This window comes from Pan paniscus, chromosome 14 (genome assembly GCF_029289425.2).
Source record: "Pan paniscus chromosome 14, NHGRI_mPanPan1-v2.0_pri, whole genome shotgun sequence".
Lineage (NCBI taxonomy): Eukaryota > Metazoa > Chordata > Mammalia > Primates > Hominidae > Pan > Pan paniscus.
The window spans coordinates 110,383,482-110,409,607 of record NC_073263.2 but is presented as its reverse complement, the minus strand read 5'-3'; the positions used below and the strand labels follow the sequence as shown (position 1 = coordinate 110,409,607).

The window sequence follows — 26,126 nt, the reverse complement described above, 5'->3', positions numbered from 1 at the left end:
GAACGGGTTAACGACAATCGCTCACACCAAATTCCCCAAGGCCCAGCCATCTCTGTCGCCTTGCGTCATCAAGCAGACTGCATTGGATGTGACAGAAAAGCAATATTTATTAAAGATTTTTGAGTTAGGAGGTTTTATAGTTAAATTGAAATTCAAAATATGTTAATCTGACCTGAGATTAAAGGGTGAGATTGAAGAGGCACCAAGGTAAGATGCTGTGCAGTGAGGGAAGGTGGGGCAGGAGGGGCCCAGCCAGGGCCATGGGACTGCATGGCAATATGCCAGCACCTGCCCTGCCTCAGGAGAAAAAGACATGATAGCCACAATGCTCGCGGCACCTCTTTTTATACACATGACTGGGAAGACGGCCTCGCTCAAATAGGAAGTACAAGGGCCAGAAACAAAACTCTGAAAAGAGCCTGAGTATCTGGAGAAAAAGTCTATTTCCAGCTGTTTTCCCCAAATTGTGACTATCTGGACATTGGCCTTAGGTTTTTATGCCAAAACAGAGAGTATAAGTTTGAGTGTAAGTTTTTGTTGTTGTTGTTGTTCTGTTTTCTGAGACGGAGTCTCGCTCTTGTTGCCCAGGCTGGAGTGCAGTGGTGTGATCTTGGCTCACTGCAACCCCCACCTCCTCCCAGGTTCCCGTGATTCTCTTGCCTCAGCCTCCCAAGTAGCTGGGACTACAGGCACCTGCCTCCAAGTCCGGCTAATTTTTGTATTTTTAGTAGAGATGGGGTTTCACCATGTTGGCCAGGTTGGTCTCGAACTCCGGACCTCTGGTGATCTGCCCGCCTCGGCCTCCCAAAGTGCTGCGATTACAGGCGTGAGCCACAGCATCCGACCAAGTTTCTAAACAACACAGCTGGCTGTCAACTCCTCAAGGACAAACAGCATCAGCAGTCAGTGGCCAGGACTGCTGGAGATAGGCCCTCCCTCTCTGCTGAGAGATGGGCCACTGGGCACCATCTCTGGCCTCCTGCCTTGCCTGACCTTGAGCAGGCTGCTACTTAACCTCTAGGACTCAGTGTCCTCATTCATCAAATAGGGACAATATTAGTAACAGTCTCATAGAGTTATTAGAAGAATTAAGTGAGAATTAATTACTGAGTGTTGTGCCTGACACTCAAAATTTTAGTGAAGGTAGTTTCTTGCGCAATTTTATATGCATGTGCAGTTGTGTGCACATGTTTATTTATGTGTTTATTATGTGAATACACCATCTTAATGACGTTGTATTTGGTACATTTATATTTGGCTTAATGATGGTCTATTTTCATAATAAAAATCATAATTATGCTACTATCATCCAAAATATGAAAAAGAAAGGAGAAGGGTTAAGATGCTGATTTTAGCAAATAGTTCTCTTGCTGAAGCAGAGGCAGTTAAATTTATCTGTGATGCAAATTCCTTTACTATATGGAATCATTTGAAAACCATTCACAAAAATAATTGAGAATCGAACAGGTTGAAGTTCAAACATCAACTCTGCCCCATGCTGGTTAGTTAACAAAGCGACCATGGTTCTCAGTCACTTCGTCTGCAACACGGGGAAATCAATTATAATCTTCCACAATTATCATGAGTAGACAAAGAGAAAATCTATGAGAAGTGCTCAATGACAGCTGTTATTAGCTTCAGAAGTATCACAAGGGTGACAACAAAACCAACAACAGCAGCCAAAACAATGTGTCATCACATAATAAATTTGACCATTTAAAAGTAATGTAGAAGTCTGAATTTTTGAGATATATTCAGACCACAAATATAGGGCCTCTGGCCAAAATTCTCTTATGCTAACTATTTAATGACATTGTGGCTTAGGCAGATCATGCTGCTGTCTTAACCTCATACAATATTTTTTGAAAACATCCATACGAATCAAAGTCATGTGGAAATACATTGCAATATTCATCTATAGGCTTCATGCAATAGATCTACACTATTGATGGTCCTGTATGAGTAGCTGGAAATCAAGGTGATAAGTTTGGCCAGAGTTACTAATACAGAGTGCTGAATAACTGGTACCCAGACTTACTGACACTTGCATTCTGACCTTCACCTGCCGGGCTGGGAGTCTTTCAGGTAGTTGGAGTGCCATGCAGGGGAAAGCACAGGGCCTCATGTTGCTCCTTGCTCATTAGTGCTCAGCTCTCCCTTCCCCTTCCTCCTGTTAAATAGCTCCCATCCCTACGCAGGAGCCAAATGTATTTCTTCCTTCTGTCCTTAACTTAGGGGCCCGGGATGGGCCTAAGACCTGGGCTGAGCCACCAAGACGGCCTTTTGGCAGAGAGACGAGTTGCTCTTAAGTTAGGGGGCCTAGGGCAGCACGTGGTCACGTTCTCTTCTGTGTTAGAAAACACATACAAAGTAAAACTGATGTGTGTGTGTGTGCGTGCGTGCATGTGCCATGTGCATGAGTGTGACAGAGAGAAGCCGCATTTGAGTTCCTGCATCTCACATCCCTGTGGCAAACATAACCTCCGCTCTCTTCAGCTATGCCATCATCTCAACACTCCCCCTTTTTCTTTTTTCTTTAAATGTGTTAGAGTTGGGAATCTAACACTACCAATCAAAAAGTTCCAATGAACAGAAATTTGAAACCAAACGTACCTTAGTTTGAAATCCACCTGTGTCATTTACCAAATATTCCAGCTAAATATCCTTGAACAAGTGACATATCTGGCTTCTGATTTACTATATATAACATCAAGAACAGAAGGCAGGACGGAAGCCACTGACCCAATTCCTCTCATTCTCATTTCAAAGTGAAATGTCCTTGCTAACTTACATAGGTAGTCTAACCACTCATATAATGGCTACACTGTCCACCTAGGGTAACAAAAGCTCTGTTAGTTCTAAAATTTTTATGATCTTCTAGATTAAAATAAAGACCTAGCGTAGTTTGTTTTTATAGTCATTAGAGGTGGCAATCCCTAGAACGTCGTAAGTTAGTTTTGCTTAAGCAATGCAAAATAAAGACAGACATGCAGACTTTGACTTTGTGCTTTCTCTTTCATTTCCCTTAAAATCTCAGTGACACGAGGAGATAAAGACGGTATTGCCATTTTGTAGGCAGCATTGTTGTGGAGACAATTTAGGCATAAATTCAGCAGGGCCTGGATTCAGATCTTGGCTACTGGGTGACATCTCACTATACAATACAGACACGGCCTTGCACCCTCTGCTTAGCTGCGGGTGAGGATTCAGTGAGTGAACAAACACTTCAGAGAGTGCCTGGCACATGGGAAGTGCCCCATGAACTGTGCTGATCATGACTGTGACTGTCACTTAGGTTATTAATAATGGAGTCTGTGAGAATCCGGTGAAAGCACCTCCTGTCTTGAACTTTTGTCTTGGGAGCACCTTCAAGCTACTTACTAAGTAAATAGCTTATTATAGCACATAATTATGAAGACTCACCTCCAAATAGTATTTAAGTTTTCCCTTACCTCTTTTTAAACATTATGTGACACTCTCAGATTAGGTTCACTGTTCATAATAAGCCCTTAGCAGAAACCAAACCTTCACGGGAGCTGCTTGCCGTGGCTTCCCCGTGACAGGTACGGCTCCCAGCAGGATCACAAGTTCAAGCGTGCGGTGACTCAGCTTTTCCTTTCATGGCCACATGGGTTAGAAATAGGTCACATGCTCTGAGTCAAACACTGCTTGTTTTCAACTTAGCATTCAAAATTTGAGCTTTACTCACAAATGTTATCCTGCAGCACCACAATCATTTCCACCATTAATCAATACAAAAAGAGATTCAGAATAACTTTTTGGATTTAGGAACCTAGCTTTTCTGGGACTAAACCCATCTAAGCTATTTAAAGTATGCTGAAGATAAACAATGAATGACTATTTCTGGCTTTCATTAAATCTCAATTCCCAAAAGCAGAAATTACATTCGTTCCCCAAATGTAACGTTTGTATAATACACAAAGGGTAAGAAAAATTGAAATAGTCCTTGTAAAACAAACAGCTGGTGGTGAGGGGGTTAGGGGGAAGCAGTCAATATAGGAAGAACCATAAGTGAAAAAGAAACTTTTGGTAACAAGCATTTGTGTTTGTGTTTCTTCATTTTTCTGTTTTTATTTTAATTTCTTGGTTTGGATTTTTGTTTTGTTTTGTTTTTCTCGTCTGACTTTATGGAGAGCTCGCCATCTTGTGGAATTCCAGATCCGTGCAGTCTTACTGCCACAGCTCAAAATATAGAAACCTACAGACTTTTTTTCTTGTTGTTTTAATAATCTGTGGAGGAAGATGCTTATGCAAAGTGTTATAAATACTGTTTTCATGCAGCTAAGCCTTAGGAGGTGATGTCTATATCTGTATCACTTATATTCTAAAGTTAGGCACACGTCCTATCTGCTGTTTCTAGATATCATTCCTATGTTACAAACAGGAAAGTAGTTTTACATTCATTTTATGCTGAAATAAACCTCCATAAATTTTCAAGTGATACTTTCAACATTTTTAGTTCTAAAAACAGAGTCAAAGCTAAAGAGCACTTTTGTAGCTTTAATGATAAAACCGAATTACAGGTTGGGCGCAGTGGTTCATGCTTGTGATCCCAGCACTTTGGGAGGCTGAAGCAGGTGGATCACTTGAGGTCAGGAGTTCAAGACCAGCCTGGCCAACATGGTGAAACCCTGTCCCTACTAAAAATACAAAAATCAGCCAGATGGGGTGTCGTGTACCTGTAATCCCAGCTATTCAGGAGGCTGAGACAGGAGAATCGCTTGAGCCAGGGAGGCAGAGGTTGCAGTGAGCCAAGATAGCACCACTGCACTCCAGCCTGGGCGACAGAGCAAATAAAAGAAAAAAAAGGGAATTACAGCAATGTTTTCTTCTCTCTGGAGGTCTAATCACATAAGATATGATAAGTATTGAATATGCCTTTAGCTCACAGTTACTGATGCATGTATATTTTATTTTGATTCATGTATCTAGTGAGTTGCTATGAAGGAAGAAGAGAGAGAATGAATTTGAAGGAAGAAGGCTTGTAATTTTTGTAGTGTTTGCTTTAGGACTTAGTGTACTTCATCCAAATTCCACTAAAAGCTACACTGTGGAATAAGGGAGTGAGCAAAGAGATGCTGTGTTCATGTGGTCACATGTAGGCTGGTTTATTCTACATCATAGGAATAGCAATATTATTTTGAAAAAAATCAGACAAGAAGATGTGACAATAATAATGCCATTCTTAATAATAGTAGATATACTACATATAATATAGTATATATAATACATATATTAACAATAGTAAATACACTAATTATTAACAATAGTAGATATAATTATCTACTTAATAATAGTAGATATACTACATATATGTAGAATCAGGCAGCCCCCAGAATCACAGCAGATTCAGAGAGACTCCAGGGATGCCTCGTGGTCAGAACAAATTTATAGACAAAAAAAGGGAAGTGCCGTAAAGAAATCGGCAGTGAGGTATAGAAACAGCTGGATTGGTTACAGGTTGGTGTTTGCTTTATTTGAACAACTGAACACTCAGCAGTCTATCAGTGGTTGAAGTATGGCCGCTGGGATTGGCCAAGACTCAGCTATTGTTACAGGCACATACACCTAAGTTGGGTTTTCAATCTTGTCTGCCTATTAAGCTAGGTTATAGTTCGTCCACAAGGACTCAAATACAGAAGCACGGAGTCCTCCTCCAGCCATATTTAGTTTGCTTTAACATACGGTATTGAGCATTTTACAAATAGCAATATCCTTTACCTATGAGTACCAATTTTAAGGAAGGGATTCAGAAGACCATCAGTTTGTGAAAGGTTAGAAAGCTCGCAAATTCAGGTTTACATTTCTAATTGTGAACAAGCCAAACAGTTTCCAAAACTATGGAACTTAATACTCATAATTACCAAATAAAGATTAGATACCAACCTAAATTTAAACATTAAACAAATATGAACTTCTCAAACCCAACCGACATTGCAAAAGTGAGAAGATCCACCAACATTATAAATGTCAGAAGACCTGTATAACATAAACAACAAAAAATACTGTATACATACTATGTTATAACTTGAAAAACAGCTTGCTTTACCGTTAAAGTTTTCCTGTGAAATTGTCATTGTACAAATGCTCCAACTGATGTATTCATGAATCTGGAGGGTGGTGGGTGGTGAATATTTTCATGGAAAATATTGTTTTGCACCCATTAGATATTTATGATACATTTTAATAAAATAACTGCTTTGTCCAAGAGAATTGAATTATTCACGATCTTCCTAAGTTCTTTCCTGTTGGAACTCCTCATAAAGTCACCCCTGACTGTTTGACTTTCTAAATAGCCTAAGTGACTCCAAACTCTTTTTTGCAAATTGAAATGAATGTCAGAATTGAAGCTCAATACAGAAATCCTTGTTTTCTCCCACACACTCACACACTTCAACAGACTCATCCAAACCACAGATCAAGAAGTTAAATTGTTTATTTAAATTATAGGTTACATTATTCCTTTTTCTTCATCAGTGGCCATACGTCTGCAATGCCAAGCACATACCCACGTGCACACACACAGACACACACATAGACACAGATGCACTCTAAGCTACGTATCTGCTTGAGGCTTTGAGCTGTTGCTCGTTAGAAGGATTGGGAGCAGAGAAACCCAAAACTCTTCTCTTCCTCACAGGCTATCTCTCAACATGCAATCCCCAGAATCCAGTTAGGTGCTTCCCCCCAGGGTCAACATGTTCAATTAGCGATGTTCAAGGTAGAAAATCACAAAGTTAATCTCAGGTGGTGGGTTTTGTCAATACTGCTGTTGCATAAAAGGTATTCACTTGAGTACAAGCTTCTTCTTGTCTCTGGCTTTGATTTCCTCCTTTATAATATAAAGGGATTTGATTTAAAATATTTCTAATGTCCTAGAAGCTTGGAATTTTTATATTTCTATCACTTTTGCCTGGGTTACCATACTTTAATATTAGCATTTTCTTCTAAACTTCTATTGTATTTTGGGAACAGAAAACCCTAAAACAGTCTTTCTTTGTAAATAAAACACAATTTTGATAAGGCCTTTTACACTTCCTGACTACTTTCTACCTACACAACATGACAAACCATATCCATAGCCCTGGATGTCTTCACTGAAATTTAATGATAGTAATTAGTAATGTGATTGTAAATTAGGCCAATTCATTCTCTTCCTCTGAGCCCACCTGCACCATCACTCACCCCTCACAGCAGTGGCGGGACAGAGGTTGTCCTGTAATTTCTCCAAGCAGTTCTAGGAGTTCAGCCTCACATTGGCTCCATCACACTGGAAAGTCCCTCCTCTCTCCAGTACCCTGCTGACACTCCTGCATCTCCACCTTGCTGTCTTAAAACCAGCAGGACTGGTTCTCTGGCCACTCTTCTCCTCCCCAGCACCCTGGTTCCCTCCTAGCCTTGTCACGAGGTAAATGGCACAATAACACCATGTGTTGCTCAGGCCACAGCCACAGGAATCATTCTTGATCTCTTTACCTCATATCCCTTGTTCAGTGCATCCTTCAATCCCGACCTTCCTACCTTCAGAGCATAACCCATGTTTTCCCATTCCTCATCGCCTGCACCACCATTACCATGAGTGCTAACACCACCTCCCCACTACCATACCAGGAATTTAGCTCTCTGGTTCCAGCTGGGAATACCATAGGGACATCTCCACAGATGCAAATCACCTTCAAAGTGAAAACCAATTCTCTTGCATACTCAAAACCCCCAATCACTTCCAGACAACTCTGAAGGAAATCTAAATTTCTGACCATGGCTGTTCTTTTCATGTTGTCTCTATTACCCTCCCTCTTTCCCATACAACTCTAATCTGAGCTCCTGGCCTTCATGTTGTCCCTCAAACATTGAGTATGTTTCCTCAGGCCCCTTGTACACTTCCATCTCCCTTGGACACCACATCAGATCTGTGAACGGCCCTCTCTGGTGTCTCTACCACAGGTACTACCTGGTAGGAGGCTCTCGATTAACGTATCTAAAAGCAGGACACCCACCTGCTCCTCTGTTCCCCAACCCTCATTTATTTTTCATCATATCACCTCAACTATTACCAACCTGTTTATTAATATCTCCCCAACCAGAATATAATGGCTTCAGATGGGGAAATAGCACAGCAAAGCAGAGAGAACTGGAGATATTTTTTTGCAGGCTTAAAGCATCCTATGTGTGTACTCAAGAGGAGGGCTTGCTGGGGAAGTTGCCCCCCGCCAATTTGTTCTCTCAATAAGCACTTGACCTTAACCACTGTCTTGACTACATGAAGGTGAGTGAAGCAACCCTTCTCTCTGTGTGTGTGTGTGTGTGTGTTTTCTCCTATAGCATCCTTTTTCTCACAAAAGTTCTCCTAAAATTGTGCAAACTCACACCGTTCCCCTAGATCTAATAATAAACACCCAATAAGCCATAAATCAGGTATCAGCAGGTATCTGAAGTCAATCCACATGTCCTCAGAGTCTAGTTCCCACCACCACCCCCCCACCCCGCCACTGAATTGAGTTTGGATCAGAATCCAATTCTCTCTTGTGCTCTTTTCCCACCAACTTCTCTTCAGAACAGGATTCATTTCCCATATTGTTTCTTGTTCTCATCCTAATGCAAATCTGGACCCATCCCTGTGGCAGAGACACACTAAACCAGGCAGTTAGCAGAAGTGCAAACATTGAGAATACATTCTTCACTCACTGTCTATACAGCCTGTCACTCCCATCATTCTCCTATGACCAAGGCATCCTAATTTTAACACAAGTGCTTTCTGCCTCCATTAAAGGAAATCAGCCCCTGAGGTTATGTGTGCTGTGCATCTTAATCCATGATGTACCTTCATCCAACACCAATGAATAATCATACTTACTCAAATAACATTGCCCATTATCTCAAAACAGGGCCATGGATTAGGAGTGCATAACTAATGTTATAGCCAAAATACTTACAAGGAGTATAGGAGTTTATATATGCACAAGTTTTTTTCTGATCTGAAAACTAGTAAAATATAAGTTTGTTCACACACATACAACTTCACCCATTCAAGAAACAGTTGGAACCTTGTTATGTGGATGGTTTCAACCTAACAGTATCCAACAGTTATCTTTTACTCACCATTTTGTCTCTGAAAAGTAAGAAGATAATTTAAGACTACCAAATTGCAATCACAATTTGAAGGCAGAGCTTTTAGATACAAAATACTTAGTCACTCACCGGTGTGCACATAAATTATTAAGATGAAGTCCATATTTTTCTTCAGCAGATAACCCATCCATCAACAAGTAGAAAATGAGAAAATTGCTCTGGCCAAGAGGTTGTGAAACAAGTCTGGATTTCTCTAGCAAATATGTATAAATTCTGGCTGGTTGGGAAAAGAAAAGTGATTCTGTTAAATGGCAGTATTCATTTCATTTCCATAAATTAACCCATATTAATTAATTACGAGATACAAGGACTGTTGAGTTCTCTCTTTCCCATCTATTTACATTTTATTTTATTGTCTTTTTGCATTAGCTAGGACTTTCAATACGATGCTGAAAAGACATGGTTTAAGGGGACATCCTTCCTTGTCCCATATCCAACAAAGAACTTGGTGCACAAATGTAATTTGAAACAAGATTTGCTCTTGTCTGTAACAAAGGCTTTGAAATAAGCTTTGGAATTTTCCTCATTAATATCCCACTGTTTGAGAGTCCCAGCCATGTTGGTATGATGGATATTAACTTACACTGTTCAAAAAGTGCCCCACTAAAGGCACTGATAAGCATTCCCAGCAACTAGATCAGAATCATATATGGCTGCACTATGAAGGCCCAGGGAGACAGACCATGGTCCCACACTGCCAGAAACACTGGAGGAAACCCACTGCAGCAAAGGAAAATGCAATTTGAATTCACACAGATATAGTTTAATACACATAATGTATTTGAGGATGAGGTAGATGAGGTGTCTATTAAGTAACACATGTCCAGTGTGAACAGTGTGTAGTCATCTTCTCCTTTTATTCTCACCACACATGTGCGGTAATAGGACTACTAGCTGATGTTTATTTAGTCCTCTGTTTTCAAAACTTTACAAAATAAAATAAAATACAACCCAATGCATAAATACAAGGTGTTGAAATTTATTTGATAGCAGTTGATTAACAATGCCAAAAAGATGCAATATGGTAATCACAGCCTCAATTTTGCTTTACATATGAAGATCAGCAATTCAGAAGCTAGCGTTGGTCAAAATTATGACTGTATGTTCGGCATGCTGAAAATTTCATTGTTTCTGGAGCATTTAAAATATTCATATGGCCGGGCGCGGTGGCTCACGCCTGTAATCCCAGCACTTTGGGAGGCCGAGGCGGGCGGATCACGAGGTCAGGAGATCGAGACCATCCTGGCTAACACGGTGAAACCCCGTCTCTACTAAAAATACAAAAAATTAGCCGGGCGTGGTGGCGGGCACCTGTAGTCCCAGCTACTCGGGAGGCTGAGGCAGGAGAATGGCGTGAACCCGGGAGGCGGAGCTTGCAGTGAGCCGAGATCGCGCCACTGCACTCCAGCCTGGGCGACAGAGCGAGACTCCGTCTCAAAAAAAAAAAAAAAAATATTAATATAGGTTTATTTTTATCATTATGAATAATCAGATTATGTATTTCAATTATATTTTTATTTATTTATTTATTTATTTATTTATTTATTTATTTATTTATTTTTTGAGACACAGTCTCACTCTATTGCCCAGGCTGGAGTGCAGTGGCACGATCTTGGCTCACTGTAACCTCTGCCTCTCCGGTTCAAGTGATTGTCCTGCCTCAGCCTCCTGAGTAGCTGGGACCACAGGTGTGTGTCACCACACCGGCTAATTTTTGTATTTTTAGTAGAGACAGGCTTTTGCCATATTGGCCAGGCTGGTATTGAACTCCTAACCTCAAGTGATCTGCCCACCTCGGCCTCCCAAAGTGCCAGGATTACAGGGGTGAGCCACCACGCCAGACCTGCGTTTCAATTTTAAATGCAAATGTGAATTATTACAGTTTTCCTCTTTGAAGTAAGAATCCATTATCAATATTATTTGGGTGAGGGGTGTTAAGAATGGCAGTTCTTAGAAAGGCAAATAAATGGTTATAATTATCTCATACATTTGAACTTTAAAAAAACTCATGTAATGAATTTGCTAAGAATTATTCTAAAGTCCAGCACTAAAAGCAAAAATGTGATGTCTCCCAATTTAATTGTCTACAGCAAATCTGTTCTAACAACTAGAACCACTATTTACAATGCCTTCCAATGCATTTAGTAAGTGGTCAATTTAGCTAATCAGATATCACAGTTTTTAAAAATTTCAAAATTAATATCCCTTAGTAAGAAAAGTTGTCTAAAGAGACAACTTTGGGAAAAGTTGCCAGGAGTGCATAAAGAAAAGGTCTTTCAAAATACTCCTTTCATTGGTGACAGTAAAGCCCAAAGGTGATGGTAAAATTAGAATGGGGGTGGTGTGGAGCCCTGAATTAGCAGTGAACCTCAGTGGATGAGCATGTGTGCTTGAATGTGTGTGCACAGGTCTCTGTGAGAATCAATTAGGTGGCAATTTCAAGTTAAGTTTTAAATATTTTTTTCTTTTTTCCCCCTTAAATTCTTTGCTGAAAACATTTTTCTGTTTAATATTAATAATATTCATCTTGAATTAATTTACTACTTAAGAGGATATTTTTTAAAAACCTAAAGACATTTTAAATGAAATTATCTTCCATTTTTTCTAGCCTTTAGGCATGAAATATCAGATGAGAAGGGAGAATGAATAGTCATCTTGTTCTTGGAGAAATGGTTGGCTAACCCCCATCTATCCCAGCCAATATGCAAGCCCTGATTGAAGCAGTATTCAAAACTAATCAAATTCCACATCATGGAGTCACTTCAACACATTTCATCTAAATTCAAAAACAGTGTAATTATTAATCAACCTGGTTAGCTCATCTCCAGCAGTGAATAAAATTGCTGTGGATTAGCGGAATTCTGATCAGCAGGGTTTCAAAATATGTATACATCTTGAGTGAGCTTTTAGATGGAAGCAAACACAAGACAGCCCAAAATTCAAATTGCCATGAAACTCTAATATTCTTTCAAATGGAGAAATGCAGATCTTTTTGTTGTGTCTGAAATGAAACGGTAAAAATGGAAGGAGTATGATGGGCTTCTAAGTTAAAAAGGTTTCAGGACGCATTCATGTAAGTGTTCATACATAAAAAGAAACATTCTACTAACTGAGCTCCTGACTTCTCAAGACTTGTATGTTTTAAAAGCTCTTTTATGTCAGAAATACTTTTGACTAGAAACATGCTTATAATTCTCTACAAGTGTCCATATATTCATATATGTGTTCCAAAAAGTTTTGGTGTTGAAAAATATATATGTTTGCAGATTACATGTAACATAAAATGCAATAAAGTATTTCATAGGGCTATACAGCTTTTGTTCATTATATTAAAAAAAAGTGGTGGAAATAAACTTCCCTCTTTCAAGAAAGAAAAATTCCTGCCTTTGTTCTTCCCATTGACTTCCAGAAATTTCCAACACCCACTCTCACCATGTCTCACCCATCTAGTTATGGGTACATGACCACTTAGGGCCTGTTTCCAGAAAGTATTGTCATGCCTTCAATTAGCAAGCACCAAAAACATACTATCAACGAATTAGGATAGCCAAATATTTTCTCTTTCACAACTATGCATTTCTTTCCATCTCATTATTCATGATCAAGGTGGTCATCACTTTGGTGGTATAACCTAAGTGAAAGTGCCTCCCACAGGAGTCAAATGACGGATCCTACTCTGGAGTCTGATGCTGCCAATCCCTGCAGCCCTCTGGGCTTCATTTTTCCTATCAGTAATATGAAGAAGAAAAGACGCAAGGGTCCCAAGGCCCCTCTGGACTCCAAGAGGAAGGTGCTACCACTTAAAGCACCTACCGTGTACCATACACTATTCTAGTGTCCTTCTAACATTGCCTCATTTAAATTCTGTTGCAGGCCTTTTCACATTTAAGCCCAACTGTCTTGTCTCCTAAGCCCAGGCTGTTTGCAATAAAGGATGCTGCTCTTCACATAAGATCAACTAAAGCATTTCAAAACTTTTAAAAGAATGTCCTGCTAAGTATATAATTCTAAGACTAATTGATGATGGTAACAAAGATGACTATTCATCTGTTATTACGCCTCTAGTTTATTTAACATCAGGATTTGGGGAAAAAAACACAAAGCAAAGGCCTTAATATATTTTCCATTTCATTTGCAGTAATTTTAAGGTTTAAATTTCCTAAATAGAACACATAGCCGGGCTATATTTACTGGAAGATATTTTTTATTGTTAGTAAATTTCAATTTCAACTTAAATACCCTTGGATACCTTCAGGGCACAAACATCAAAAGGCAAGTATTCTTGACATTCCTCAGGGGGACTCTGGACATCCCTCCCTTTTGAGTTCCTCCCACTTATTTCTGGGAAAGGGAGAACCTAAGACTTGAAATAAAAGTGAAAGAAAAAGAAAACAGTGAGTGATTTAAAGAGCAATGTTAACATACTGAATATTCATGGGAACGCTAAGAGTTTGGGGTGATGGTTATCCCCCTTGGACAGAAGAAGAAAATGAGGCATGGAAGATCCAGTGAGCTGCCCAAGGCCAGCGGGCACAAAGTAAATGAGCCAGGACTCAACCCCAGGCCTTGTGGCTCGTAAGGACTACAGAGGGAACTCAGAGCTTCGAGTCAAGCAAATATCTGCCTTTTGAGCTTGCCGAATGCTTGCTGATGGTGATGAATTTGGCCCTCTGCACATTCTGGGTGCAGTTAAAAGCATGGCCTTATGGACTCTCTATGTCTTCCAGTCCTTTACAAGTAAGCTCTTGAGGAAAGTTTAAGAAAAGAAAAGTAAGCTCTTGAGGAAAGTGTAAGAAAAGGAAACAATATCATCAAAAGAAACCATCCCCTAACCCACAGTAGCCATATGAGACCATAAAATACTGTATTTCCTGGTGACCTTCTAAAAGTCCTTCAACCTGTTGTTGGTGAACAGAATTCTCTTCAATAATGAATATTCCAGAAGAGGAGATCATTTTCTTGTCTGAGAACTTATCTGGTCAATAGCTAAGATTTACCTTGGATAAACAGAATGACTCCATTTTGAATATCTAGCTGCTAAGTGAGATTTGGGACATGGCTGGTCCTATGCTCTTTTCACAATCCCCCTCAGCCAAATAAGATTCATGAAGACGCACTGAGGCCAGTGTTCTTGGCAACCCTTTATTAGCACTGGCTCCTTTGCAGAGGCAGCCCGATTAAACCATTAATAGTTCCATCATGATACTAGAAATAGTCGACTTCAAAAGTGGTTTATTTCCAATTACCTGAAAAGCAGCTGAAAGGAACACAGGAGACCATGGAGTCTGGTCCCCTAATTTTATAACAGGGTAAAGAGAATCAGTGACATTCACCTATTCACCTGAGTTTACAAACCGATGGCCAACCTGCAGTTCGATCTAGAAGGCCTTTTTCCATGTGCCCAGCTACCTTGTATGAAGATGGTTTTACAACTTGATTTGTTGCTCCCAGAAAACAGGTGACTTGCGAGTAAATTAGAAAAAGAAAGAGCTAATTAAAAATCTTGCTATCACATATTTTTGAAGATCGAAAAAAGTAAAGTGATTATTTGATAAGAATGAAGACAGTATATTATTTTACTTTATCTGCGTATGTTTGGTGAGACAGTTTTGTGTACTATATAAAAAACTGCGTACACTCTAAAGTGAATGAAAACTTTATAGTTTTGTACCCTTAAAAGACAAGGAACGCTCTTGTGCAGAAGAGAAAGAATTGTCATTCCCTTTCCAGGAACAGGCCCTAAGTGGTCATGTATCCATAAGGAGATGGATGCAACAGGATGAGAGTGGGTGTTGGAAGTTTCTGGAAGTCAATGGGAAAGTCAAGGGCAGGAACTTTTTTTTCAAGGAGAAGAAAGTTTATTTCCCCACTTTTTTTCATAATGAACAAAAACTGTATAGCCCTACAAAATACTTTATTGCATGTTATGTTACATATAATCTGTAAACACATATTTTCAGGACCAAAACTTTTTGGAAAACATACATGAATATGCCATTAATATCATAAACTGACTTGTATGTCACACAATGTAAACCTCTTTGCATGCTCAGATGAAAAATACAAATTTGTAGGGATTCAGGCAATGTATTAGCAAATTACCTCGAGTCTCAAATAAAAGGTACTGTATGGCTAAAACTAAGTCATTGTTGGCAAAGTTTTCCTTTTACTTATACAGTAACTTTTTATAAACTTGTCTGTGCGATGATAGTACGATGTTTTATAAGTCACTCAATCCTGAGGGAGAGTGGCACTTACACCAGTGAACCTAAATAATTATATTCTAAAATAAATAATCAGATCGGGGAAAATACTGGACTAGAAGCCAGACTAGAATGTTATTTATAAATTACATTTTCCCCAAACAAGAAAGTCCTTACTTATCTACAGCTCATGTTTCATAAAGCTGAGCCTGGTATTTTTTATATTATGATCTGTGGTTACATTGCTGATGAAAGATTGACATTAAATTATAAAAGTGTAACTAATAGTAACAATGAAAGTAACAGCACCTATCAACCTTCAAATTAGTATGATGATACTCCCTGTCCAATAAAATGGTAACAACTATTTCCTAAATGCTGATAATTTAAAGAAAAACAATCCACCATAAAGTATAAACTCAATCTGTAATCAACACTTATTTGACCTGGTTTGAGATAGAGCAGCCTAACTCCAATCTGATTAACTATTTTAGTGAACATTTATAATTCAGAATGCTTTTACAGGGGACTGACTTAAATGACTCAGCTCTCTTTAAAATGTATGTTAAGTAGTTAAAGTTAATGTGTTTTTAAATTTTTCTTTCATAAGAGTCTTCACAGCAGATGGAATTATTTAAAAGTATCACTAACGTATAACAAAAGTATTTACTGATAGCTTATTAAAGTGTTCAGTGCCTATTTTTTTGAGCAGTGATGATTTCATTCTTAAACTGAAAATCATTTTAAAGTAAAAATTCATACAATAGATCTCCGTTACTCTTTGTTGCAGGATGGATTTTGCCCTACAAAAAATATATATACATATTGAAGTCTTCATCCTCAATACCTTGGAATGTAACCTTCTTTGGGAATAGCATCAATACAGAGATACAGTAGTCACCCCTTACCTTCAATTGATACATTCTAAGATCCCCAGTGGACCCCTGAAACTGAGGATAGTACCAAACCCTGTATACATGATGTTTTTCCTATACATACACATCTATGATAAAATTTAATTTATAAATTAGGCACAGCAAGAAATTAACACAGCAACTAATAATGCAATAGAATAATTATAACAATATGCTGTTCGCAATTCCAGGGGTAGGAGATTGTGTCCTACCATGGATCTTAGCAACCTCAGCATACAATTTGTTTTCTTTCCTTATTAAGTTGAGAACTTTCACCTTTTCATTAAAAGGAAGCTGAGGCCATTATTAAGTAAAATAAGAGTTACTTGAACACAAGCCAGGAAACTGGCACCATCTGATAACTGAGAGAGCTTCTAAGTGATTAACAGGTGGGTAGCGGAGACATCATGGATACACTGAACAAAGGGGTGATTCACTTTCCAGGCTGGATGGAGCCAGAGGGCAGGAGATTTCATCACGTTACTCAGAATAACATGCAATTGAAAACTTATGAACTGTTTATTTTCTATTTAAAATTTTTGGACCACAGTTGAACTCCCGTAACTGAAACCACAGAAAGCAAAACCTTAGTTTAGGGTGAAACTACTGTACTCAAGTTACAATAAGGTCATACTGGAGTAGGGTGTGTCCTAATCCAATGTGACCAGTGTCCTTTGGAGAAGAGAAGAGGCACAGGGAGAAGGTCATGAGTCAATAGAGGCAGAGACTGGAGCAATGCATCTCCAAGCCAAGGAACACTAAAGATCAGCAGCAACCATCAGAGCTAGGAATGGGCAGGGGAGGTCCCCCCAGAGAGGTCAAGAGCTTGTGTGTCTACAGACACCTGAATTCCAGACTTCTAACCTCCAGAACTGTGAGACAATTAATTTCTTTCCAGCCACCACATTGGTGTTCATTTGCTACTGCAGCTTTTGAACACTGACATAATCTAACACATTCTAATATCAACCCCGTTCAGTCTATGCTAACAGGCACAGGAGACAAGTACATGCTATTAAGCTACTCTGGGAGACATGGGAACATCAGATCCACAGCTAAAAGAGTGCTTTCATTTTTGGACTTAAACAATGTTGAGCACTAGGCAGCATCTGTAAAATTATCTGGTCCAGCTGGTGTCTGCCCCTTCCTCTTGCTTAGACACAGCCAGCGTTGGCATGAGAGAATGCGTGGCAGACGTGAGGATGTTCCACGGCAGCTTCTGATGACTGAGTGAAGATGTTCCTTCTCGGAAACATCGACCTGCTCTTTATAGTACGCATAATATACCTTTGTACTCAACACCCTTTCCATGTGGTAAGGGATACTTGAACAAATTTGTCCTATTTCTCTGGAGTTATTTCTTTTTCAGTGGAAATATTTTTAGTTTTGTCAACACTTTACTCCAAAAACATGACATTGGAACTTTCACTCTCCTGATAAACATTTTCTGAACATATTGCTTTTATTTCTCTTCTTAAAACCAGGAAACAACTGATTCCCAGTCTCACCCCTTCAGGGCACTGTGGATCCTACCACGTTTATGATCTAGGTGGTAGACTTCTACGAATGCAATCTCAGCACTAGCTTTGTTACTTTGTTTTATAGCAGTTTATTACTCTTAAATAAAAAACATAAAAAACGATCACCAAATCATTTGGCCAGAGTTTTAAAAGAACACAGCAGGAAGCTATGAAACAAACAAATATAAGTGATAAGAACTAAATTAAGGGTGTTAATTAGGGGAACAAAATGAGTAGAAAGGCCATACGGAAAGTGGAGAAAGGTGGAGCATGCCTGTCATCGATGCCCTGATTGCCATTTCCATAAGAGAAAAATAAACCCTACGCAAGGCTGAAATTATATTGAATTTACGGTCACAGTTCCTTAATGATTCAGAGAACTTTTCTGGGCCTTGAACTATCAGGTGAAATTCACCCCTGATATTTCACGTAGGTTCTTTTCTATTTTCCCTAAGAGTCGGCTGGTCTGAGAAATAAAGGGACAGAGTACAAAAGAGAGAAAATTTAAAGCTGGGTGTCTGGGGGAGACATCACATGTCGGCAGGTTCTGTGATGCCCCCTGAGCCATAAAACCAGCAAGTTTTTATTAGTGATTTTCAAAAGGGGAGGGAGTGTACAAATAGGGTGTGTGTCACAGAGATCACATGCTTCACAAGGTAATAAAATATCACAAAGCAAATGGAGGCAGGGCGAGATCACAGGACCACAGGACTGGGGCGAAATTAAAATTGCTAATGAAGTTTTGGGCACGCATTGTCATTGATAACATCTTATCGGAAACAGAGTTTGAGAGCAGACAACCGGTCTGACCAAAATTTATTAGGCGGGAATTTCCTCGTCCTAATAAGCCTGGGAGTGCTGTGGGAGACCGGGGCTTATTTCATCCCTCTGCTACAACTGTAAAAGACAGCCATCCCCAAAGCGGCCATTTCAGAGGCCTCCCCTCAGGGACACATTCTCTTTCTCAGGGATGTTCCTTGCTGAGAAAAAGAATTCAGCGATATTTCTCCCATTTGTTTTTGAAAGAAGAGAAATATGGCTCCACCTGGCTCACTGGCAGTCAGAGTTTAAGGTTATCTCTCTTGTTCCCTGAACACTGCTGTTATCCTGCTCTTTTTTCAAGGTGCCCAGATTTCATATTGTTCAAACACACATGCTCTACAAACAATTTGTACAGTTAACGCAACCATCACAGGGTCCTGAGGCAACCTACATCCTCCTCGAAGATGTCGGGATTAAGAGGTTAAAGTAAAGACAGGCATAGGAAATCACAAGGGTATTGATTGGGGAAGTGATAAGTGTCCATGAAATCTTCACAATTTATGTTCAGAGATTGCAGTAAAGACAGGCATAAGAAATTATAAAAGTATTAATTTGGGGAACAAATAAATGCCCATGAAATCTTCACAATTTATGTTCTTCCACCACGGCTTCAGCTGGTCCCTCCGTTCGGGGTCCCTGACTTCCTGCAACATTGAACTGCTCCAGGCCCATCATTATGAATATGTATCACCTCTGGGTCTCAATGCTGCCTGGACAAGCTGCCTGAGAGGTATATGTGGCACTGATTATGCTAAAGATGTGAGGGACCAAGTGTTCATAGAGATTGTTGATTAACAGAAGGCTCAGTTAATCAGTGTTTACAACAAGTTTTCTAGTTCTTTTTAATATGTGTATATAATTATTTTCTAAATCAACATTCCTAAAGAAAAGGACCCTCTAAATTCTATCCAGAAAAATAAAAAAGAGGAAAAAAAAGAAAAAAAATGTTAGTAATGGATGACACCTTCAGAAGCCAGTTATTTTCTCTCCCTCTTGCTAAAGGAAACATGAAATTGAGACGAAAAAGTCATGCTGGTGACACCCCAGATGAGCTTCTCCTCCTTGCACTAGTTGTGCATAAACACGAATGGCCTGCTTTCAGCTCTCAGAGCTCTCAGACACTCACGTCCCATGAATCACCTGGAATCTTGTTAAACTACAGTCTCCATCAGCCAGTCTGGAGTATGGCCTCAGATTCTGCGTCTATAACAAACTCCCAAGTGATGACGCAGTGCTTGTCCTTGGGCCACACATTTGAGTGGCAAGGGGCTGGAACACGGAGCTTTCAATGTTTCAGCTTCCTACTTTTGGAGAACTTACTATCCACTTAGAGAACATCGCCACAGCCCACCAGTCACTGAGAGCTCAGGGGGAAAACTGTGCTCAGTATTACAGAAGTAAATCCGGCCCCTTCCCTTGGAGGAGCACACCCAGCCAGGTGTTAGGAAACTGAGACTTGAAAACCAGAGCTTGAGGCTCAAGACAGTTCTCCGATGAGGTCTTCATAAAACGGCAGACCTTCAGAACTCTAAGCCATGGGTTTAAAAAACCAATAAATGATTGAATAGCTTTCCTTTTGTATAAGTTAACCTTCTAACTTCAACATCTAAACATCTAAAAGCATCTTTTCTTTCTTTCTTTCTTTCTTTTTTTGAGATGGAGTTTGGCTCTCATTGCCCAGGCTGGAGTGCAATGGTGTGATATCTGCTTACTGCAACCTCCGCCTCCTGGGTTCAAGTGATTCTCCTGTCTCAGCCTCCCAAGTAGCTGGGATTACAGGCATGCACCACCACACCTGGATAATTTTGTATTTTTAGTAGAGACGGGGTTTCTCCATGTTGGTCAGGCTGGTCTCAAACTCCTGACCTCAGGAAATCCACCCGCCTCGGCCTCCCAAAGTGCTGGGATTTCAGGTGTGAGCCACTGCACCAGGCTCATACTGTTTTTATGCATGTTATTTATCACATTTTATTAGTAGAAAACTGATTCTGACATAGACTTGCTGCAAAATACAATGTTTTTGTTTCTAGATTGTGGTCAAAACTAACTTTTTTTTTCCTGAAGGGAAAATAGGGTAACTTTAAAAAGCCAAGTAAAATTAAGCTCTTTCAGAAATCATTTATAATATTTGGCAAATGTTTATGTGCTGACAGCTGTTGTAAAAGTTTTTAAAAAATATTTGATTACTTCAAGTATATCAAAATTCTACCTACAATTGTATTTATATTATTAATTTGCATTAATAATCTGTTTTAATTGGAAAGATGTAAAATTCTAGGTGAATTCTAAATTAGTTGAATTTTAAATAAGGAGTTTTTATAAAATATAATTTAAGTATTTAAATCAAATACGAAACAGTGTCTGCTTGGGTTTAGTTTGGCAATTATTTTGATGTTTAGATTTAATTCAGTCATTTAACTATATGGATTCAGTTTTATTTCGAATAGATTTCAATGTGTATTATGTGAAGAAATTATATATAATACTAAGGTATTATTTATTTAATTAAAGTATTTGAGTTTGTTTCTATGTTCAGCAAGGATAATTCAGCTATGTTTGGTCTGGGTTTGGTTTCTCATTATATAGCCCATACAATAATCATTTTGAAAAGGTTCAGCTTGCGTTTGAGAATATTTTTTAATTCACAATAACTTCAGCACTTATCACCTGACATCCTAGGTATGTATACACACACACACACACACACACACACACACTCTCACACACCCTCAACTGAGTGCCTGAGTATTGATCCTTGTTCTAATGTAATACAAACTTTCCAGAAGCATCTTAAGCTGTTTCCAGACACGGTCATGAAGAATAGGTTTTCTCTCCCAGCACTGATTCATACACGGTGTGTCCATCGCGTGTCTGTGTGTGACGTGCTCGCATGCTGGCTCGGCACAGGAAATCCACGTTGTCAAATACTGCACTTACCTCCGGTTAGCTGTTGTTTCCTCTCACAGAACTGCAGTTCAAAATACTTGATGAAGCAACTGGACAAATCATTAAGTGTGGTCTTGGCGTGTCCAAAGGCTTCTAAGATGCACATGACCTGTGGGAGAGGAGAACATTTTACTGAAGTAAAATAGCATTTGCATTTTGGAAGGGAAGGAGTCATCTGAATTAATATAAGCAAAAGTCAGAATTCATTTTACAATAATACATTTATTTAAACATTGGCATAGACTATTCCTTTGAATCCTTATTTACTTTCCACTCATACTCTTTTTCAACCCTGACCCCCATTTATCCTCCCTGTGCCGTGCTTTTGCCTCACAACAACTATTCTCTTCCACAGGGCAGCAGTGAAACTCCCAGCTGAGCTCCCGTGCCACCTTCTCTCACTGCCCTGTGCTTTGTTGCAGACTGGCAAGTTTGTGGCTTTGCAATGCTATGATAAAGCTCCTCAGGCCAACCCTGGGGGCTGAAATTCTTCCTTGACATGTTTCCTTAAGCATTCACAGTAGAATAAAAGCCACTGCTTCTTCATCAATTGACTCTGCCTGTGAAGGTGATGGGGACCAAGCAATTCTCCAAAATGTATGAAAATCTGGAGGGTTCAAGGGTATCTCTTGCATGATAGTTATGTTCCATGCGGTTTCTGCATCAGCCACAGGAGGGAGTACAATAACACCTTATTGATACATGGACTAGTTTTCCTGTTCCCTAGTGTTTCTAACAGTGTTTTTTGAGAACACTATCCTACTTTTTTTTTAAGTGCTTTGATCCCACTTTTTTTTTTTAATTTACTTTTTATTTTATTTTTTGAGACAGAGTCTCACTCTGTCATCCAGGCTGGAGTGCAGTGATGCGATCTCAGCTCACTGCAGTGGTGTGATCTCGGCTTACTGCAACCTCTGCCTCCTGGATTCAAGCAATTCTCCTGCCTCAGCCTCTGGAGTAGCAGGGATTACAAGGGCATGCCGTTACGCCCGGCTAATTTTTGTAGTTTTAGTAGTAGAGATAGGGTTTCGCCATGTTGGCCAGGCTGGTCTCAAACTCCTGACCTCAGGTGATCCGCCCACCTCGGCCTCCCAAAAAGTGCTGGCATTACAGGCATGAGCCACCGCGCGCGGCCGCTTTGATCCCACTTTTAAATTTCCTGGCATCTGCTACATTAAGGTGTTGAATTAACCTGGAAGTATTTTATACTGTGAAAGATTATAAAATAGTTTGACGCTAACCACAAATTAAAAAATGCTACAAGTTGTGATAATAGTGAAGTATGTTAAAACTTCTGTGTTTGAAGTTTGAATTTTGGAGACAAACATATATTAATTCCTTACAAAAACTTTATGGTTTAGGTCTGTATATAATAATCTAATTTTAAAGATGATAAAAGTAAATTGATAGCAGTGATGACAGCAATGTTTTCTGGGAAAAAAATGAAATAGTACTTAGTAACTCTTTGTTTTGTATCTTTTCCTATAATCTAATATGAAATATGTAGTTATATACATACGGTGAAAATAAGAGGGTAATGATAGCACATTTTAAATATTAATATTACATTAAACAATTATTTTAAAAGTCATAAAAATAGGATAATCTTTAAAAATATTTTGCTTCTAGTTATTCTGGTGTTGTGTCTGATAAGTAATGTTTTGATTATTCTTGGAAAAAGGACATTACAGGTAATTAATAACTTGTTCCCCTAACAGTCAATATAGGGAAATGGTTAAATGCATGTGCCTGGGAGTGAGAAGGAGCTACCCCCACACCCCAACACTGCTAATGAGAAATTATGTAACACTGAGGAGGTCCTCTGAATTCCTCAAACCTCATTTTCCTTAATTCTCATGCTGGAATAACTCCTTCAGTGTTTGTCAGTGTCCGCTGTGTAAAGCACTCAGCTTTACGTCTGGCACAGAGAAAACATTCAGCAAATAACAACAGTGAATTTTACTTTTGTGAATAGCAATAGACAATGTTCCTGTCGTGCTCACTATGTACCAGGCAGTGTTCTAACGGGTGATGTGTCTGTGCATGTGTGTTCTCTGTTAACTCTCGGAACCAGTGTATATTTTACACTGCTTTACAGAAAAAAGGACATAGACCAATTAGTTTTCCCAAGGCTCAAAGGTTGTCAACAATGAAGCTGGGAGTTGAACCCAGGTGAGCTGGCTTTCAGAATCACACACTTAACCACTGCACTATGCAGTAATTACTGCTGAAATACCAATAAAGACATAGAAGGCATGAAACGAATATAAAACTACAACTACTTAACAAAATGTAAATACCCCATGGCATTCTTTCACTGTACGTTGTCATCCATGAGTCAAGATTAAAATGCTAAATAAACCATGCAATAACTAGTTTTTTATCTTTAATTAGCCACTTGGCCGATAGGTGGCACTAAATAAATGTATTAAGAGAAATACTGAGTGAAACAAAACTGGCATTATTCCGCTGCTCACCTTGATTTCAAAAACAATAATGACAACGTTGCACAGTAACAAAATTTAAATAAAAATATAAATGAAGAAAATTAAATATATATATTTTCCTCAATATTTACTTATTCAAATTTTATTGACTTTTTTTTTCTATTTATAATGTATGGTATTTTTTCTATAAATTTATGTCCCTATATAAGTCATGGACTATTACGGTAGGAGTTAATCTACTGTATTTTCTAAAAGTAAAAACTTGTGGCATCCTCTATAAAAAATATTAACTCAATCGATATCAACCCATCAGTCTGCTCTCTGAAAGCTATTGCATAGTGAATGCTTATTTAAGTGATTTCAATGGAATTGAATATTCTCAAAGTTGAAATTCATTTGGACCAGAGTTGGTGAAGGTTCCAGGTAGTTTCTTCCTGAAACATGACTTTTCTGTTCCAATAAATTTAATGTCATGGAAAATGCCCTGCTTCCAATGTTTGAAATTCAAATGCAGGGGTTAGAAACAAAACAGCCCTTCCTAACTGCTCTTAGCTGCTCTGAAACTTTGTGGGGGAACAAAGCCATGTCTGTGGTGATCGGGTTCCATCCGTCCATCTACCCAGTGGGTAAAGTGCACTTGAAGCCCAGGACAAAGGCAGGTGAGCTCATGCAGGCTTTTAAGATGGGCCAAATGAGGTGTAAGACTGACAGAAAGATTTCAGTTACGTCTCGTAAGAATAAGTGTTTGACCTGCATATAATCGCCAAAAGTCATTTCTGGACCTCAATGCTGCACTCTCTCACTTACTAGTTGTTACCAACTGAATCTTCCTGTTTCTCTCTCTTCTCCCAAAACCTCCTTCAGGGAGAGTACTGTGTGTTGTGACAGTGTGAACTTCTAGTTTCCACCCAAACCCTTTCATTTTGGGTTCTCTGGCTCCCCATACTCCACTGAGATGGCAAATTTTAATTTTAACAATGATGCCATTATTATCAACCACAGGAAGAGTTTCTCTACTCCCCAGTGTCTGCACAATACTACACTGAAGGCCACCCCAATACATCCTCACTGATATGGTTTGGCTCTGTTTCCCCACCCAAATCTCGAGTCGAATTGTAATCCCCACATGTCAAAGGAGAGACCTGGTGGGGGGTGATTGAGTCATGGGGGCAGTTTTCCCCATGCTGCTCTCATGATCATGAAGGCATTCGCATGAGATCTATGGTTTAAAACTGGCAATTTCCCCTGCACACGCTCTCTCTCCTGCCATCATGTAAGATGTGCCTTGCTTCTTTCTTCTTCACCTCCTGCCATCATGTAAGATGTGCCTTGCTTCTTTCTTCTTCACCTCCTGCCATCATGTAAGATGTGCCTTGCTTCTTTCTTCTTCACCTCCTGCCATCATGTAAGATGTGCCTTGCTTCTTTCTTCTTCACCTCCTGCCATCATGTAAGATGTGCCTTGCTTCTTTCTTCTTCACCTCCTGCCATGACTGTAAGTTTCCTGAGGCTTCCCCAGCCATGCTGAACTGTGAGTCAATTAAACCTCCTTTTTTTTAAAAATAAATTTCCTAGTCTCACGTGGTATCTTTACGGCAGTATGAGAACAGACTAGTACACTGACTTTTCTTTCTCTATCATTCTTTTACTACACATTATTTGGCAACTGCTGATCCAAATGACCTCCAATGAGTATTTTCCTAGGATTCGAGGCAAAATTGTCTCCTTTAGAATGAACCAGGCTCTCTCAGTGGAATGTACAGTTTGTGTGCTTGCTACACACCTGATCCCGCCTGCCAGCACTCCCCATGCTGGCCTGTGTGATATTCCAGAATGCAGTCTCACAACCAAATATGGCTAAACTGTGTCTCTAATCAGCTCATTGTCCTCTCCTCTTAGGGCCACCTAGTGAACTTTCCTTTCATCTTATCCTGACCTTCAAACTTTCTACTAGATAGCTCCATAAATCAAGGCTGTTCAAGGATGTTCTTTTCTACTCATTTCCTTAATCAGATTTTCCTTTCAGGAAGTATAGGAAGTGCTCACTTAGTATCATCAATAGGTTCTTGGAAATTTCTGCTTTAAGCAAAACAACGTACCTTCTAATGCAACCAATTTTATCACA

At 39.3% G+C, this 26,126-nt stretch overlaps 1 protein-coding gene across 1 annotated transcript in view; it reads right to left on the bottom strand.

Annotated features, from left to right (window-relative positions):
• MYO16 (myosin XVI) overlaps positions 1–26,126 on the bottom strand; it is a 585,697-nt gene that overhangs the window by 288,573 nt on the left and 270,998 nt on the right. Inside the window, exons 15-16 of the mRNA XM_024925327.4 lie at positions 21,547–21,664; positions 9,220–9,367 (exon numbers count right to left, since the gene is read on the bottom strand). Coding sequence (XP_024781095.2) covers positions 9,220–9,367; positions 21,547–21,664 — 266 coding nt within the window. The remainder of the gene's footprint in view (positions 1–9,219; positions 9,368–21,546; positions 21,665–26,126) is intronic.